Source organism: Nelusetta ayraudi, unplaced genomic scaffold, assembly GCF_046127955.1.
Source record: "Nelusetta ayraudi isolate G7.1 ecotype Tasmania unplaced genomic scaffold, CSIRO-AGI_Nayr_v1 ptg000019l, whole genome shotgun sequence".
Taxonomy (NCBI): Eukaryota; Metazoa; Chordata; class Actinopteri; order Tetraodontiformes; family Monacanthidae; genus Nelusetta; species Nelusetta ayraudi.
In genome coordinates, this window is record NW_027466069.1 from 6,363,843 (window position 1) to 6,382,500 (window position 18,658).

Genomic DNA, 18,658 nt, shown 5'->3' on the forward strand with positions numbered 1-18,658 from the left:
TTCATCTGCTGACTCTTCTTTCACTCTTCCTCCTTTGCCTTCATCTCATTGTCCCATAATCCTCCGCCTCTCAGTCTGGCCTGCTCCTTCTATTTATCTGCGGCTCTGCCTCTCCGTCGGCCGTCAGCGTTTTCTTTGTAAAGTCTTTGTTTTTTTTTTGCCTCAACCAGAAATATCCGTGCTGTTCCCCCTCGCTCATTTGCATTTTCTCTATCACAACATCCAATCTGGCCACTTCTTTTGGTAAAAATGCTGAAACGGCGTAAAGCCCTAAAACACTGAATTGTTTCACAGCTGGTTTAACTATGCAACAATCTCCCGGTGTCTGGATTTTTTAATATATAAATATATAAATATTTAAAAAAGAAAATGAGTGATGAAAAAATCTGTCACTTTATTATCTTTATTGAATTCATATTTTGCAACCACACATACAACTGGACACAGCAAATTTAGTGACATCATCAAAAAGTGACTCGAAATAAGATTTTTTTTTTTTTTTTTTTTTCCCACTGTGGAAGCGGAATCGATGGAAAATAAAGATTCTACTTCCAACGTATTGGTACCTAGAACACATCCGAGAGGAGATGCTTGATGTCAAGAGAAGAAAAAAAAAATATTTAAAAATGCTGTCTGGAGTCAAAAGCAATTCGTACACTGCACTTTAAAAATCCTAAAACACGCACTACATCTGAATGAAGCCTGTGGTCGGCGCTGGATAGAGTCAGGGTTCCACTAGGTGCCAGTGAATTGGTGTGGCGTTCACAGCTTGAAACAGAGGGAGTCGACGAATCCTCTCTGACACTGGGGGGATTTTTTTCTTTTTTCTTTTTTCTTTTTTTTTGGCTCTGGAGGGCGGGGCACAGTTTCCAGTTCAATCCCGACCCTCGATGATAAAAACCTTTGCTTATGCCTTCAAAGATGCCAGACCTGAGTTAGCCCGTCTCTAACTCTGCAGAAGCCCTGAGTTCTGGCCTGTGCACCAGGCCATGTATCACATATGAAGGGGAATGTGTGTGTTTTGTATGTGTGTGTATGTGTGTGTGTGTGTGTCTGTGTGTGTGTGTGTGAGAAAGTACCGGGTTGTGTTCTCGGCCTGCAGATCTTCAGTCGTGTGTGTGTGTGTGCGACACTACTGACTGCGCAATGTTTAGCTAATGTACTGCAGAGCCCCGCATGTCAAATACTAAATTAAAAGAACAATGTAAAATATAGCAAAACATTGTCCGTTTGACCCCTTTTTGTCCTTTTAGCCTGTGCTCAATTCATTTCACATCCAACTATACAACTCAAACGTGATTTACATTATTAGACTATAATTCCATTTAGAACAGTTTATTGTCAGGTGCGTTTGATTGTTCGGTACCTGAGCTCGCTAGCGGGGAAGCGCTCCCCAGTGCTAGCTTGATAGCTAGCTCGTCCTTTACGTTTTGGAACTTGTTGGCTTTGACAGAACAGCGTCATGCAGTAAATTTCCGTCAGAAGGTAACCGGGAGCAGCAGTTGCTAACTCTGCCGACTCATTAGAGGGAATTCCTGCTTGGCAAAAAAAACAAACAAAAATAAGATGAGACAAAAACCAAAAGGCACAAAATAAACTCTCTTCAATATGCAAACAAACTTTCAAAATTTTGGTGCAATAGACATTATTTTATGAACATCAAACACTTCGGGGCTCCATACACATCACTTTGATTGTTTTCTCTTCGTGTAACATAAACTTCTGAACCAATTTGATATATTTCAAGTGAAATAAAGATGAAAAGTAAAGAGGTGAAGGCACTCAGGCCCATGGTCAGTTTTCCACCTTCCACCCCCCCCCCCCCCCCGCCCCTTTTTTTTCTTTTTTTTTTTTAAATAAAGCAATCGTTAAAAGGATGGGCCACTAGGGGGCAGCTAAAGTCTTTTTGTTTGTTTGTTTTCATTATGGCAACCACTTCAAGAAGTCAGTCTGGCAAAGTCTCATCCCTGATTCTCCACGAAAAAAAATGAGTAAAAAGAAAATTTAAAGCTTGGAGAATAAAAAAAAACAAAAAACAAAACAAAAACCAGACTGGGACGTGAACAGACTCACGGAACAAACAGTAACACGGCACCAAAGACGAGTGGCACTATGAGATGGCGGCGACACAAGCAGAGTACAAGTGTCAGATAAAAAAGAAAAAGAAAAAGAATAAATAAAATTCAGACTTTTCACCGAACTTTATCCTCCGCCCTCGGCATCGTCAGGTCACATGACTTAGTCCACCGGCCTGAACAGCGCCCGCCCCCGCAGGCCGAATCCTACTTTCTTGGCAGCGGGGGCAGCTTGGGGGACGGAGGAGCCGGTGGTGGCGGCGGCGGCGGAGGAGGAGGAGGAGTGAGCGGCGGCGGCGGTGAGGGGAGACTGCGGCATGGTCGGCTGGCGAGACAGGAGCTCCTTGAAGACGGAGTTCATCTGGCGGCTGATCATCTCCTGAGCGGGGGAGGGGGAGAACCGTGACCTTCCGAAAACATCTTGCAAAAAAATAAATAAAAATAATCCCCTCTACCTCCTCCACATGAAAACTTGAGAACTTTTCTACTTCAGCCTCACAGCTGCAGGTTCGCCTGTTTGGACGGCCGCGATTCGGGGGCAACGGGAACACGGGCAGGTGAACGCGAAACAACGGATCCCTTATTTAATCACCTAAGAAAGTAAAACTTGTGTGCCTTTAAAAAAATTTTTTGATAGTTTGGTCTGTGTTGCAGGAAGATCTTATCTCAGCTGTATTCGTTAGCCTGTCACCTGACAGGTTTCCCTCAGATCAGAGTGTATTTCAAACAGGAATGAGGCCTTTCGCTGCAAATACAAGGATATACAGTATATATATATACATATATATATATGTATATATGTATTTTTTTTTATCATCAGGTGGTTCTTCTCTTTTAGCAAACAATATAAATCAGTGGTTCTCAACTGGTGGAGTCCCAGGAACCACAATTATTTTCTTAGAATGAAGAAAATGAAAAAAAGTTGCAACAGCGCGAGCCCACTTTCTATCGTGTGTCCTTCAAAATAAACGCCCATCATTTTCTCTATAACTACATATAAGGAAGATATATAGATGTGTATATATATATGTATATATATATATATATACATGTATATATTTATATGTATAGATGGATAAATAGAAACACTGATATAAATAATCCAGAAAGCTTGATGGGCAAATGTTAAATGTCTAAAACAAGCAACGCTCACAATTGCACAATTTGCCGAGTGGCCTCTGTACATGACAGCAGCTCCACGGACCACTGACCTTGTCCACCACAGTCCTCTCCACCTGGACAAAGGGAGGTCTGTCCGGGGGCCTGAAGCTTCCTTGTCTCACAGTGTCCAGAGTGTGTCGTCTCTCCTGAGACCTGCAGGACAGACGGCCAGAGGACAAGCCCGGCTCATTTTTTCTGCTAAGATTCCTCTTAAACTGGGAACCATAGAGTAAAGAAAATGCGCATTGACAGAATTCGGCAATGAGTTATAAAAAATAAAAAATAAAAAAAAGGAGAAGAAGGAGAAGAGGTTGCAAAGCGGCCAGAAGGTGGCGGTATACTGTGGGCAGGATGCAGACCAGGAACAGAGCAAGCTGACACGGGAAACGGGGCATCATTCATCCAAACAACCGTTTGGTGCAGATGAATCGTGACTGCGTCACGATTTATCTGCATCGCCCATTTCCATTTTCCTGTCGTCCAGTCCACTTTGTTTTTGCAAAGTTGGAGACGTTTTTTTCTTTTTTTTTAGCGAAACTTTGCATCCGAGTTGACCCTCACTTTTGGCTTTTCGCAAGATTTGCAAGCTTCCCTTTTTATATCCCGGTATTACGAATTCATTCACGGCGTTTAAACTGTGTCTCCACAGCGCCCCTCAAAAAAACAGATTATTTCCCTCACGCCCGGGGAGCGAGGGAAGGAAAGCTGCTGCTCCAAGAGTTCAAATGGCAGCGGTGGAGGGAAAATAGAGCGGAAGACGGGCGGCATCAGCTGTCACGCAGCCGCATTAGCGGAAGGCCGTGTTGAAAAGCTGAGAGCAGACGGTCAAGCTTCTGATTTGTGGTCCTGCTTCCCAAACCTGTGCCACGGCCGGAACGCCGCCTCTCTGGGTGGTAGCGACAGAGAGCTAGCACGAGCTAAAGGACACTTCCTGCAAGCAAACCACTCGTTTTCCTGATTTTGGTGTTATAATTTTAACCCCTCCCACGCTCCGCTACCAAAAAAAAAAAAACAATTACAAAAAAGGACTTTCCTGCCTTTTCCCTTTAAAAAAAAAAAAGGCTCCGACTGGCATGCATCAAAACCAAAACAAAAAGGCGAAGGGCACCGACGGGGCGGCGCAGAAGCCGAGCAGATCTGCACCTTCAGGCGATACAAATCTGCAAGCTGTGCAAGCTCACGCACACACACACACACACACACACACACGCGACAGTCTTTTCTGTCGGTGTCGCACAAAACAACAGGGCTTGCGACTCGCCCCCCCCGCCTTCACTCTGTCGTTCACATGCACAGCTACTGGCTGATGACTGATGATGCAAAAAAAAAAAAAGGGAAAAAGGAAAAACCCTACTTTGCGTTCCAGGGAAGACGGAAGAGATTTGTTTTCTTTGCATACGTTCCAGTAGCACGTGCACCCAGCATGCATTGTGTCTGAAGGTGTGTGGCACTCTTACACCGGCAGGTGTCGCGCGGCGGGCGAGGTGGGCGGCTTGCGGCCGGGACTCCCCTCGCTTCCTCTCTGTCTCCCGGGCAACGAAGCGCTGTCGCTGTTTACCCGCATCCTGTCGAGACGTGCGTTTTCAGACTCGTGTAAAAAAAAAAAAAAAGAAACTGCCGCCGTGTGCATTCATGTGGCCGTCGACGTGTCTTCCCGACTCCGTCCGTGTCGTGCAGTGCTTGTGAACGTGAAGTGTGTGTGTGTGTTAGTGTGTGTGTGTGTGCGTGTGTGTGTGAGAGTACCTGGTTGTGTTCTCGGCCTGCAGATCTTCAGTCGACAGGTTCCCGGTGCTGCCTCCTCCTCCTCCTCCTCCTCCTCCCCCTTCGTCTCGTCTTCCTCGCTCTGAGCTGAAGGAGAGGAAGTAGAGAGAATCACGTTTCGCAAGAGAGAATCACGTTTCATCACAAAGAATAAAACAAAAACAATACAAGCAACCACGGAAAAGGAAGGACTAAGTGCTGCGACCTTTTGCAACCCAAACCGTCATTGAGTAGAAAACAGTTTTCTTCCAGCGTGTTTCAAAAAGAGAACAAAACCACCTGAAGCCATGCAGTGTTCAGAGATTTTAGTTGGCTGCTCTAGATAGATAGACAGCTAGCTAGCTAGATAGATACTGTAGATAGATAGACAGCTAGCTAGCTAGCTAGATACTGTAGATAGATAGATAGACAGCTAGCTAGCAACTCTTATCCCACTCAGAAAACTACTTCAGATTGGCACCCCTCAACAGTTCGGAAAGACGTGCGGTTCTTGTTTTTGCGACTCACCCTTCCAGCACGCTGATGTACTTGTGTGGGATGAGGCCTTTCACCCCTCCCACCTCTCCTCTCCACCAGTCGCAGGAGGCCTTGCTGTGGAGGATGACCAGCTCGCCCACCTTGAAGGAGAGCTCGGCCGGCGACCTGGCCACGTAGTCGAACAAGGCCACGGCCTCCATCTCTGCAGGGACACGTGCATGAAAACTCATTCATCCAAGTTCATCTAAACTTTATCTATTCACAAATTAATGACTGGATGTGATTATTATTATTTTTTTTAATCATCAGAATGATTCAGAGAGTTCCTGTCCCATTATTTATTAATTGTACAGTTTGGTGTAAAATGTCACGTGTCAGGTTGCCGCTGGCGTTGTCAGGGTCGTACTGACCGTCCTCGCTCGGCAGGTGCTCGGCCTCGCCGTCGCCCTCCTCTGTGATTGGCTCGCTGCAGACGAGCACAGAAACGAAAGTCAACAGTCGCTCGGCTCACTTCCCTCCACCGACCGTCGGCTGGCCTGACTCTATGGAACTTGATTATTCACTTTGCTTGTGTAACATGATGTCATCCCTCGCCCCCCCAAAAAATGGATAAAAACTATCCAATAATCGCAAACATGTTTGTGAATAAAACTCTCTCTCTCTCTCTCTCTCTCTCTCTCTCTCTCTCTCTCTCTCCCTCGAGAAGTTTTCAAACCAACTTCTCACCAGTACTCCTGCTCCAGGGTCATGTGCTTCTCGTACACCGGGCCCGGCACTTCCGATTGGCCGGGGAAGATGACGTCGGGCTGGAGGATCATGGTCTTGACCAGGTCGTTGACCTGCGGCTGCCTGGCCACGGCGTCGTCGGCGTCCAGGCCCCTCAGCAGGCTGGGCCCGAAGCAGACGGCCAGGTTGTACGGCTGCATCATGTTCTCGTCGCTGTACTGAGACACGCTGGGAGGACGCAAACACAAAACCGACGGTTAGCTCCGACCCGGATGGGAGGAGTCGGTACCGCGTGGCGTCTGGCGTCGTGCTCACTGGTTGAGGAAGGCGAAAAGGTAGCGCATGACGATGAGCAGCGGCCTCGGGAAGGCGGAGACGATGGCTTTGATCTGAGCGGCTCGGTCCATCTCTTCCTCGATTTCTGATCGGCCCGGAGACAAAAGAGGAGTTAGAGCCAGAAAACAAAAACATGATATGTTTGGTTTCTCTCGGTAAACAGCAGAGTCCGCGCAAAGCCATTAAATCTCCATTAAAAAAAAATAAACCAAGAAAGATTCTACATCATTGATGAACATTGTACATCCAAGAGCTCGACACCGAACCAAAAACAGCAGAAGCAAATGGACTCAGGACTCACTAACCCTCTTGCACGGCGACTGAAATGCCATTTTTAGCCCCTGAGTACGCGGCCAGTCGTGAGCGTTAATAATGGAGGAACTGAGAACCCAGTCAGTGGTCAGAGTTTGTGGCTAGAAAGGAAATCACAGAGGTAATGAAACCATCAGCGACAAAGCAGCCAATCAAACGACTCTCCCGGTAATTCTTCCGTATTGGTTTGTTTTCCTGGAACTCACAGCCCAGGCTAGGTTATCGTTAGCATCGTTAGCATCATTTACCCACACGGCTGTTGAGTGTCGCATGCATTTACATGACCGGCCAGTAAACGAGGAGCAGGGGAAAAGCACCCACAGGGGGCGCCGGTGATGTCACCGTCTACTCTCGACGTTGTGACGCTGCTATTTTTTTTTTTTAACAAAGTGTACAACGCTTGTTCCTCCTCCCAGTCGAAAACACACTGAACCTGACAGGAAATCTGAGCGTCAACAGTGTTCACGGAGGGAAACCCCCCGCAAGCGACATCAGCAGTGACAGAGACGACAACCAGGTGGGCCGGACGCCTCGACGGAGACGGGAGGATTTTGAGAGCCGTGCATCAACGACGCGTGGATTTTCCAAAGGGCTGCTCTGCGTGTGTGTGGGGGTGGGGTGGGGGGGGGCTGCTTCTGACGGTTCACCAGGCAGAGTCGCAGAGGCTGCTGGTTAGTCCTGCTGCTGAGAGGAGGTGTGGAAGAGGTGGAAGAGGATCTTACGGACACACTCCAGCAGCTGCGGGTAGCTGTCGTAAGGGAAGAGGGGCGGCTCCAGACCCCTGAAGTAGAGCTTCAACACGCCGGCCACGGAGTCCAGGTCGCACTCGCTGTCCGACAGGGGGTCGTCTCCTGTGGAATGAGAAAAAAAAAAAAAAACCTTAGTCTGACTAAATATTCTCCCCGGCTTCGTGACGGCTAAAAACCGAGCTCTTCATTTTGTCCGACCTTCTCCCGTTTTTTTAATTCATCACAGCGGCGCTGACAGGTGAGCTCGGTTTTACATCTTCCCGGCTAATAGATTTACCGGAGCGCGAGTCTTCGCCGACGTTTACCGGGAATTGCGAGGCTAATCTCTCTTTTGATATACATTAATCCGGTGAAGGGGGCGTGGCAGGGGATAAAAAAGCCGTAATGCATGTAAAGACCGTCGGGGAGGAAAACATTCAGAGCCAGCGTACCTCTCTCGAACGCGTCTCTGATGAGGTTCACCTCCCGTTGGGAGCCCGGGACGCGGAATATCCCCTCGTGGTGGAGGCCTGGAAATACACAGCAGTGGTCAGAATGGCTAACGCGCTAAGGCTAACGTGCACACGCTCGCTGCTGCGGAGCTTCAGAAGAGAGACTCACCGTGAAGGTTTATGAACCGGATGCAGCTTTCAACCACCACAGGTATCTGCTGCCCCGAGCTCTGGGGGCGGGGGGGGGGGAGAGAGAGAGAGACACACCAGTAGTGGGTGGACGGACCAACAAGGTGAGGTCACCATAAGAAGAAAACAGCGTGCAAAAAACGATGACAAAGGCAAGAAAAGCAATTGAGCGGGAATCAAAGCTTAGTAAAAGTGTATATTTTTTAAAAAAAAGATGTGCGTTGGGTGAATTAAGGTGTCAGTTAAAAGCTTAGCGAAAGCTTTAAAGGTATGAAACACCAAGGTCGTGCAGTTAAGGCCGTCTTAAAAGCCGCTACGCAGCTCGGATCTCAGTTTCTACTTCCAGGGAAGCTGCAAATGGACTAAATTCTGTCAAGGTGACAAGTTTTGCTCAAAGACTTGCAGAATATATTTTTTCTCCTCTCTTATTTCTTTTTTTTTTTTGCCACAAAAGTGGAGAACTATCTGAAGAGAATGTTACAGGTGAGCCACCAGACGGGTACAAATTCATTCATTCAGGACAGAACGGTGACAGTAACAACTGCAACTGGCCACCGAGGGTCAGAAAATGATCAGGGTGACTCAACTTGGTCCTTTGGAAAAAGAGAGGGTGTTTTATTATGCTAAGCTAAGCTAGCCTGCCGGGTGTAGCCTCGTGTACGGGCAAGAGCGGCCTGTCTGACACCACGGTTGAACGTTGAGCATGAACAGTAATGCTCGACGTTCCCGGGCTGGATGTTTTCCTCGATTTCAGCTTCAATTCTAAGCGAACACTCAGCTGGAGATATTTATTGACTAAAAAAAATTTTCAGTGGATGATCCAGTGACCTCCAGCTGATCACACTGGCGTGTCTGTGAGTTTCCCTCAGCTTTCCTGGTTTTCCACGCCGAGCCAAAACTGACATCATCACCGGCAAACACGTACAAGTCACTCAGCCCTTTGTAGTACCTGCGTGCGGGACATTCTCCTTCTTCTTCTGCACGGTGGACAAGCAGCAGAGAGGAGAGAAGGGAAAGACGGAGATTTAAGAAAAGAGACCGACTCGGAAATAAGTGGAATAAAGACTTTAGGAGCAGGGTGGTGGTGGTGGAGGGCAGAAGGGGTAAAAACGGCACACATAAAGCGGCGCACAAGCACTCCATAGAAGAGGCGGCAAAGAGGCCGATGCAGCGTTTTAATCCCTTTTACCAAGAGTGGAGCAGATAAAGAGTGGGGGGAGGTCTGCGGGGGGCGGGTGGGGCGGAAGGAGAGAAAGGCAGAAATAAGCCGTAAGCGCGAGCAAACACACGGAGGGTTGTTCCTCTGCATCGGCCCGACGCCTTTTTTCACTACACAGCTTCCCAGCAGCAGGTGGAGCAGCGGCACAGCGCAGCGCGGCGGGAGGACAGAGGAGCGCGTCCTTAAAGGAGGAGGCGTCGCTCGCTCTTCCAATTTGTAATTTGATTCATTTTTGTCTGGCGTACATGAGAGTGTGCAGTGAGCGAGCGTTACCTCTATGTAGGACAGTATGTCTGTGATGAAGAGTGTGTGGCCGAATTGGGAAACAGGTCTGGACTTCCGAACACGCACCGAACGAGGACACTGAGCTCTGGGAAGTAAACGTCAAGTGTTAATGCTGTTTTATTTAATTATTATTTATTTCTAATTTCTTTTTTTCCTTTTCTTTCTACATACGGGCTCGGCGAATGAAGTTGAACGGCACAAAGGAATCGGACAATAAAACAAGCACGTAATACAGCACGTTTATAAGAGGGTCGCGTAAATTTGCACTAGCGCAATCGAACTTAGCCAGGCGGAAAATGAATATTTTCAAATGGAATCGGAGACACGAGGTGCATTCCTATCGGAGGATTCGATGATGGAACGGATCTGGCAGGAGTTGATAATTGCGCCTGTTTTCTCTCCTTCCAAAAATCCTCGTGCACACGATTTGAAATTAGACAGCAGTGGGTTTTTTTTTTTCTTTCTCTCTGCCTCTCACACATTCTGTCTTTCATTAATGGTATAAATGCCGCGTTTACCTGGAGGGGTCGCTGTCGACGGCCTCGGCTGGGGGTGGGGGGGGGGGGGGAAAGGGAGAAAACAGTACAAGCACATCAATACGTGCGATTCAAAATCCCTCACGCAGGTTTGGAAACTTGAATCGTTTGTGAACAGGGAAGTTGAAAACCACTGAAACTTCTTTCACAAAAGAAGAAGAAGAACACACTGAGATACCTTTTTAAAAAAATTCCCCTCCTCAACACCAACAACAACAATCTTGCGGCGTTTGTATGGATTGATTCATTTTACCTTTCTGTATGGCATCATGTAGAAGGTCGTGTTTGGCTTGAAGTTTGGACGTCATGGAGCTGCTGGTGAGGAACTCCTTCACTTTCTGGGACAAAAACAGACATGTTGGAAGGTTATTAACAAAAACTCCTGAGGAGAGATCTTAAATGTTAGTTAATAAGGTGCATTTTAAAAATGTCAATTTCTAAAATGCAGCGCCGACTCACTGTGAAGTAGTACGTCTCCGTCTCCTGCTGATTGGCCCGGCGCTTGGCCAGTGTCATTTTGGGGGCAGCGCTACCTCCGGGGGGCTCGTGCGATAGGCTGCTGGGCACGTCGGGGGAGGGGTTGCTGTCAGTCTCACACATGTTGTCCAGCAGGGCGACGAGAGTGGCTTTGAGCGTTTTGCTGATCTGCAAAAGACAGGGGGAGGAGTTTTGTTTTGAGATGGAGGGGTTATGAGTGACACAATAACACGCGCACACACACACACACACACACACACACATCTGACCTCCTCTGTTTCCAAAGTGACGGCAGCGAGTCTCGACTGAAGCTGCTGGAACCGCGTCTCCAGCTCGTACCTCACCTGGCTCTCCGCACTCACCTCGCACACCTGCAATACGCAAACACACCGAAAGGGGACGCTCAACTTCCTGTGTAATTGGTGGGGGGGAAACGGCGGACCGGTTTGGAAGCGGCGGGCGTCCTCCTGACCTGGTCTCCTTCGTGCGGGTGGTAGCTGAAGCGGAACGGGAGGCAGAAGGCGGAGTCGTGCTGCTGCAGCAGGGCGTCTCGGTCTCCGCCCTGGTCCAGGGAGGTCACGGCCGCCTCCAGCTGCTTCAGCCCCGTCTCCTCCGTTTTCTGGATGCGCCACCTGCTGGTCAGGTAGCACCTCATCACCCTCTCCATGGACAGGTGGAAGCCCAGGTCGCAGCACTGCAGCAGGGGGAGGTGCAGTGAGGACGGGATAGTCGAAGACAAGCTGCAGGTTTGGTGTTTGAAATGTGCTTTTATCAGGTTGATGTTGCATTCACACACAGCTCTGATGTTGGCCCTTGAAGTTCAATTTGGAAGAACTTCAGGAACCCCGATCGAGCTAGCTAAGCTATCATAGGCTGTGTCTCAATTCAGGGTCTGCATCCTTCAAAGGAAGCGTCCTCCGCCGGTAGGCGGATCCTTCGGAGGACCCGGCCGAGAAGGACGAACCCAAAACCGCCTCCCCGGTAACCACATGGGACGGTCTAGCCTTCGGCGTGTTTCCTGGTTGCATCACCGCCGTTCCCTACTGCTGGCCAACCCCGGAAGTGACGTTCGTATAGGATCAAGCTAACCATTGGTAATATTTTATGTGAAATTTGAATACTTAAATTTATAAGTTGTGTCTTTGCCAGTAGATGCGACCATTTCAGCTGACTTCCCAGGTTCCCAGGATGCTTAGCAGCAGCATGCAAAGCATCCTGGGATGCAGAAGGACGCGAAAGATAGTAGCGGCGCATCCTTCAAATCGGCTAGAAGTAGGGCGCATTTCAAGGGCGCATTTGGAGCGTCCTTCAAATTTTAGTGAATTGGGACAAGCCTTCGCGCAGTGCTATGAAGCAACTGGCCTTCAAATGCAGGCTTCGAAGGATGCAGACCCTGAATTGAGCCAGACACTCCTCGCACACTCTGCTTGGGGTGGCTTCGACCCAGCACGGAGGGTCCACCAACATCCCTTCCTGTGTCCCATGTCGGGACAGTGATGTTGTTGGCGCTGCTGAGAACCTACAGTGAGCAGCTGGGGGCCGGACACAGAGTGCGACGCTGTTGTCTGAATCCAGAGCGTCAGCTCGCTGCGAGGTGCAGCAGCACGTCAGCTCCGCTCTGCTTTAGGAGCCTCCCGAGTTGACCAAGTCAGCGGAAACCCAGCGTGAAATCAGGCTTCCGGCTCAGGAACCCAAAAAATCATCTGCAATTGTGAGCTAGCTATCCACGACACAGTTTATTAGCCTTGTGGTCTTGTTTTTGTTTCATTCTATGAAGTTTATAGGGCAGCTTTTAACTGCAGTCGTGTTTTCACCACGCAATCTCGCAACAACAAGGCCTCCACCCATCACTGGAAAGCCAGGAATTCCCAATCCTAAAGCCCCACAGACACACAGTTGTGTTGCTTCGTACGTCGATGAGGGTGCTGACGTCCTGCAGGTAGTACTTGTTCATGGCCGCGTTGGACGCCGACAAGTTCAGAAGGTAGTCGTTGCGAGCCTTGGTGCACTTGAGCTGGGTCTCCTGCGCCCTGCCGTGCCTCTGTGCAGCCACACACACACAGAAGAGATGATGAAGATTAGAGAGCAGAGATACGGTGAACCGTTGCTAACACACACAAGGCGAAAAAACAGGAAACCACTCTGAGACTTCCTGTGGTTTGCCCTCCCAAGCACTTTCATCTTACGAAAGAGGAAAAAAAAAAAAAAATCACCTTCTCCATTAATCTCTCCATCTTCTTGACGGAGCTCCGCCGCTGGCCCCCTGATTGGCCGAGGCCGAGCTCAGCTGACTTGCCCGTGTGCCTCTCCTCCAATCGCTCGGCCTCCTTCAGCTTGCCGTCGGCGATCAGGCAGTCGGTGTGGTACTGGTTGTACGTCTTCAGAGCCTTTTCAGCCGCGCGACAGGAAACTCCACGTTAGAGTGGACGGATTAACGCGCTGCTCTGCATTATTGAGGTCGACTATAAATACGGCACGTCCGCATATAAAGCTCACTCACCGTCTGCAGCTCGGTTGTGACTTTCAGCAGCTCATCCTGCATCTGGATGCCGACTTCTTTGCTCTGAAGGCAACAAAAAGCAGATTTTTTTCCGGGGCTCAAACGTTAAGCCAAAAGGGGGAAAAAAACTCAAAAGAGCGCTTTATTGATTTTCCAATAATCGCACACTGGTGTTTTCACAGTGTGCCAATACATATAAGAAACAGCTAACAAACAAATGAGTCAGCTTAGCAGAAATGCAGGTTAAGATGAAAAGGATAAACTAAAATGCATCCACAGCACCTCTGGTGCTCACTTAATTAAAAAAATAAACTCTTTATTATAAACCATAAATGAAATGAGGCAGGAAAAAAAAATAAATGGCTAACTAAGCTTTCAGGCTTGTTTTGGCTGAATTTTTTTTTTTTTTTTTTTTTTTTAGCACATTAAAAGGACGTAATAATAATGAAGCAAAGAGCTTTAAAAATGATTCAAAGGATTTTTGTGCTTGGAAACCGAGCGCTGTTGCTCTTCTGGCTAATAACTTCAGCCTTAATGACTTTCCATTAAATGGGGAAATAGACGGCGAAAGAAGACTTCAACGCGTACTTTGCTGTTAAATTGCAGACGTTTCGGCTTTATGATTTAATGAATCCCCGTTCCACATTACAGAGGTGATTCTCCGAGCAGCTATCTGTGTCAGGCACTTAAAGGGGAGGTTTTATAGCCGAAAATCAGGCCGGAGTGTTGACGCTCATCAGAGTAACGGCTTTGGCTTCGTGTGCTGTTAACACGCAGACACGAGAGCAGTCAGCCTTCTGACCTAATTATGATCGTGGGAGTCAATACAGCCATGCAAAATTCAAACTAAACCCTTAATAATTAATAATTAGCTGCAAAGTCAAACCAACAAGGAACGGGCTGCGTACGAAGCAACTCTTGCTCGCGCGCCGGTAGCGAGAGACGATGTCGATAACAGATTGAATGGTCATTAGGGAAGCTGGAGGGGTTGCGCTGCGAAAAAAATAAAATAAAATAATAATAATAATAAATAAATAAAAACTCCGGCAGCGTCTCTTCCCGGGCACTCAAACGACTTTAACCATCCCGATTAAAATTCTGCTCACTCCTCATCCACGGAAAAAAGTACAGAGTGCAGCGCTAATTCGGCGGGACTACTCTGTGTACTTTATCAAATGAGCGAGGAGGGCGCAGCGCCGCGCGGAGAGGCAGATTAGAGTGGAGGGGGAGGCAGGGACGTTCGCCGCGTGTCAGCTCGCAGCGAGTCTGTTTGACTTCAGCCGCAGCAGCGGGAGGAGACAAGCGGCGTCGTCCCAAGGGCCGAACCCACGACTGCAAATCACTGCGATACCGCAGAAACTCAGCTCAAACGACCAACTGTGTTGGCAGTCGCTGGAGCGTTACGAAGATGATCCGCAGTCCGAGACAACGCCAACGCCAGTTGGCAGGGATTCATCAAGGAGGCAGAACATCAACAACACCTGAAGAGGCACCTTGGCATATTTTTTTTTGCATACTTGTCTATCATCCCGTTGGTTCATGCCAGCAGCGAAGGAGATGTCAACACTAATTATCTCACACTTGAGTACGCCGGCCACGATCAAACCACTGAGAAGCCTGAATTCTTGTGGTCGGATGCTAACATTCGTCTGTTTTTTTTATTTTATTATTATTATTATTATTATTATTTTGGCACAAGAGCGACGTCTTATGATTAAAAAGTGGTCTCGGTGTCGCGCCCTCTCGCGCCTCTCACCCTTTTGTGCAGGCGGTGCGTGTCCTCGGCGCTGTGCGTCAGCCGCTGCGTGAGCGTGTTGCAGCAGGTGTCGCCCAGCGCCGCGTGTTCCCGGCTCTCCAGTCGAGTCTGAGTCAGCAGGACGGACCAGACCTGACACACCGACTGACCCCACTGCTCCTTCCTGGAAGGTGGAGGGACAGGCGGGAGTTAATGTGACGTGCAGGGTGGAATCTTTCCCTCTGTGTACAAGCCGAGCTGCAGCTTCCTTTTCCCTGTCACGGCTGCAGCTCCTCAGCGGATGACGTTTGGATGAGTGGAGGATGAAAAAAACGCAGAAATTTGATTTATTTATTTATTTATTTTTTAACGATGGAAGTAGGTTCGACATCTTTTCAATTGATTTGAGTTGTCTCGTTGAGTTTCACAAGCTGCACATGGAGACATTTAACCGCTCAAAACCGCAAAAGTCACCTGGCCGGGACTCCTCATCGACGTGTTTAAACTGAACTGACGAGTCGAGGCGAATGCACGAAAAGTGAATCTGGCAAACACTCACTTCTTGGTCTTGTGGGTGAACCTCTCGGTGAGTTTGTCGAGGGCCCTGGCGTACTCGGCCTCGATGTCGCCTCGCCGTCGGAGGAAGTCGGACAGGTCGGAGAGCTGCTGCTGCTTCACCTCCACCTGCGAGTCCAGAATCTTGATCTGATCTGTCAGCTGAGCCCGCAGGTCTGCGAGCGACACGGACGGACGCGACACACAGACGGAGGGACGGAGAGAGAGAGGAGACGGTAACTGCGGCTGAAAACGCTTCCTCCGACGCGTCACACAGTTCTGTATCCCCACGGCGTCGCTGCACTTGCACAAGTTTCCCCACCAGCAAAAAGTTAAGAGATCATTGATGAATTTTATCTCATTTCTGTTGTTGTTGATGTTGTTTTGGCGGAGGGGCTCAGTGCCACAAGAGCGAAACGACAAACGGAGAAAGAAAAAAAACAACAGCGACTCCTCTGATGGGACAACAGGCGGCGGTGGCGATTTGGGGGCCGTTCACACACGCCGTCCTCCCCTCGCGTGACGCCGTCTTTCTTTACTTCGCCTCCCGCTCCCTCTTTCTTTTCCTCCCTCCCTCCCTCCCCTCCTCCCATCTTTACTCCTTTCCCTCCGCCTCTGTGAGAGTACACAGCCCGGGGCTGAGTGGATGTGAGGAGACAGCCTCACTAATACTGGCTATAAATACACCCTGCATGCTCGTACAGTACACACAGCCAGCAGGGGCAGCGGCGGCCGGCCGCGTCCGCACACGGGGGAAAAAAGTGCTGCGTATGCACACGGCACAGGAGAGCCACACGCGTTGGCAACACGGATGTATTAAAAGAACTGGATACTGGACTGGCAGTATGGCGGCGCCTGATTTTTTTTTCTTTCACTTCAGTGGCCACTTGTGGTACTGCAGCAAAACAATCCCATGGGCTGGAAAAGCATTTTCCCAGTAGACCATAATGCAAAAAGAAACACCTCTAAAACGGCTGACAGGACGACTGAGACCTGAAACGCGGTTCATAATGAATCTTTCTATCGTAGATTTTTCAGTCATGGTCTTTTAGTCTTTCAAAAAAAAAATATAAAGGCCAAAAAAGTTTATTGTTGTCACGAGAACGACGTGCTTCTCGCTATGTTTTTGGCTCCAGTCGAGCTCGTTATTAGTATTATATTAGTTCATAGAGAACTACAGCAAGGTTTTCCCAGCCAACAAGCAACTTCTGGAGCATCACACTGAGGGAAAAAGGTAAAAATCTCAGCACAAAACTTATAAAAAGAAACACTAAAGTGTCATGTTTGAATATTTTAGAGGCTGGACTTTGGCTTTGGCTGCAGTTTAGTTGGACCTTTACAAGCTTACAAGTAGCATCAGATAGAGGAAGGAAAAGAGCTTAAGCTGTTTTATTAATTTATTTTTGGGGCCTCTCTATTATTAATGTTGTCCATTTACTCTTCCCCAGACTGATTCCTGAAATACTGTAAATCAGCAATCAACAGATTTAGGTAACATTCCTTCTGGAGCGCTAGCTTGTCAGGACACACACACACAAACACACACACACACACACACACACACACACAAACACACACACACACACACACACACACACACACACACACACAACCCCATCCAAAAGACCAACGGACTTCAAGCTCCAGAGAGCCCGAGCGTGCAAGCAGATGCACAAATACCTTCATTGAGAGTCTGAGGCTGGCTGACGGTGCAGAGTGAAGTGCACGCATTCATGCACGAACGCCGGCGCCCTGTCTAACATGCATTCATGCATGCAGGTAAGCACACACACACACACACACACGCACACACAGTGCAACCGAGGGCTGGGTTGCACACAGCGCATGGCCCATGACACACACACACATGCACATCTAGGGCGGCCTCACCTTTCATCTGCGACTCGTACTCGGCCAGGCTGCCCTTCTCCCTCCGCAGCTTCCCGTGTGATGTCATCATCTTTGACCCCTCCCCTTTAGCCTCAGGCTCTTGTTTGTCTGCGGCTCAGGCGGATTTTTTCTTTTTTTTTGGGGGGGGGGGGTAGGGGTGGTTTCTCGCAGCTCGTTTGCTCCGGCTGCTGTGACCTTTCACCCTTCGGCGACCCCTCCTCGGCCTGGCCTTCTTCTTCTGCTGCTGCTGCTGCTCTACTGCGGCGGCGGCGGATCGGCGTCAGCGCAGCGAGGAAGGACGGGAGGATGTCAGCGCCGTTGATTTGTCCCGCGGGATCCCCAGGGCCTCTGACATGGACGGCTGATCCATAGGCGAGCTGACCTGGGAGCGGCGGGACAGATAGTAAAGGGAGCGAGGGGGTGGGGAAAGAGGAGACAGAGGAGACAGACAGGTGGAGATTTATGTGGGTTCGGGGAGCAGGGAGACGAGCGAGGCCGCGGCAGGACGAGAGAGGGAGAGGGACGGCGGAGACTTAACAGGAGGGACAGTAGGAGGGCAGCGTGATGAGGATGAGAGGCGGAGAGGGCGGAGATAAGAGGTGATGAGTAAGAGCGAGTAATGAGCAGCGTTCCGTGGCCGGAGGTCACGGCTCAGCGATGCCCATGAAAGTAATAGTCACGCGCAGGCCGCGAGAGTCTCTTTAGGCGGAGAGGAAGAAGTCAGAGAGGCGGCGAACAGGATGTAGTAGAAAGAAAGAAATAGAGAGAGAGAGAGAGAGAGAGAGAGAGAGAGAGAGAGAGAAAGAGGCCAAATCAAGACGATCAGGAGTCCTTGATCTTCCAGCCTCTCTTCGATAGCGTATCTCTTTCTCACGATAGCTTTGTGTTGGGTTTTTGGGGTTTTTTTTTTTTTTTTTGGTCAAGCAGTTTTCCACATAAGCGCATAAAAGAGATAAACCGCCAGCTGACCTCTCGCGACAGCATCGCTGGAGTCGCCGTTTCAGAGCTCCAAAGCGTTTGAAGGATTTTAGTGGCGCGTTCACACCAGGCTCGCCAGCTTTGGGTACCTGCTGCACCTCAATCACGGTCACATACTTGGACTCGTTTCACGAAAGTACACATTGCCCTAAAAAAAAAAAGAAAAAAAAAAGCTATAACCGCCGAGTGGCGCGAGAGCTGGCAGCCGACCAGCCCAGTTGTGATTAGATTGTAAAATCCTGCAGGGAGTACAAACGCGCAAATCA

General features: G+C 49.1%; 1 protein-coding gene across 4 annotated transcripts in view; it reads right to left on the reverse strand.

Annotated features, from left to right (window-relative positions):
* Window positions 1-387: 387 nt before the first annotated feature.
* arhgap4b (Rho GTPase activating protein 4b) overlaps window positions 388-18,658 on the reverse strand; it is a 26,908-nt gene continuing 8,637 nt past the window's right edge. For 2 of the 4 annotated variants that reach the window (XM_076026641.1, XM_076026642.1), the window contains exons 2-24: window positions 17,415-17,796; window positions 15,529-15,700; window positions 14,991-15,153; window positions 13,235-13,297; window positions 12,948-13,121; window positions 12,647-12,775; window positions 11,207-11,428; window positions 11,004-11,105; window positions 10,717-10,902; window positions 10,511-10,595; window positions 10,240-10,267; window positions 9,710-9,806; window positions 8,198-8,258; window positions 8,029-8,106; window positions 7,571-7,699; window positions 6,516-6,621; window positions 6,201-6,428; window positions 5,885-5,940; window positions 5,505-5,676; window positions 4,980-5,084; window positions 4,694-4,801; window positions 3,287-3,389; window positions 388-2,454 (exon numbers count right to left, since the gene is read on the reverse strand). In XM_076026641.1, coding sequence (XP_075882756.1) covers window positions 2,239-2,454; window positions 3,287-3,389; window positions 4,694-4,801; window positions 4,980-5,084; window positions 5,505-5,676; window positions 5,885-5,940; window positions 6,201-6,428; window positions 6,516-6,621; window positions 7,571-7,699; window positions 8,029-8,106; window positions 8,198-8,258; window positions 9,710-9,806; window positions 10,240-10,267; window positions 10,511-10,595; window positions 10,717-10,902; window positions 11,004-11,105; window positions 11,207-11,428; window positions 12,647-12,775; window positions 12,948-13,121; window positions 13,235-13,297; window positions 14,991-15,153; window positions 15,529-15,700; window positions 17,415-17,484 — 2,853 coding nt within the window. In that variant the 5' untranslated portion in view covers window positions 17,485-17,796 and the 3' untranslated portion in view covers window positions 388-2,238. Of the gene's footprint in view, window positions 2,455-3,286; window positions 3,390-4,693; window positions 4,802-4,979; window positions 5,085-5,504; window positions 5,677-5,884; window positions 5,941-6,200; window positions 6,429-6,515; window positions 6,622-7,570; window positions 7,700-8,028; window positions 8,107-8,197; window positions 8,259-9,166; window positions 9,195-9,709; window positions 9,807-10,239; window positions 10,268-10,510; window positions 10,596-10,716; window positions 10,903-11,003; window positions 11,106-11,206; window positions 11,429-12,646; window positions 12,776-12,947; window positions 13,122-13,234; window positions 13,298-14,990; window positions 15,154-15,528; window positions 15,701-17,414; window positions 17,797-18,658 lie in introns of all 4 variants that reach the window. The other 2 variants (XM_076026643.1, XM_076026644.1) reach the window with 2 other exon arrangements.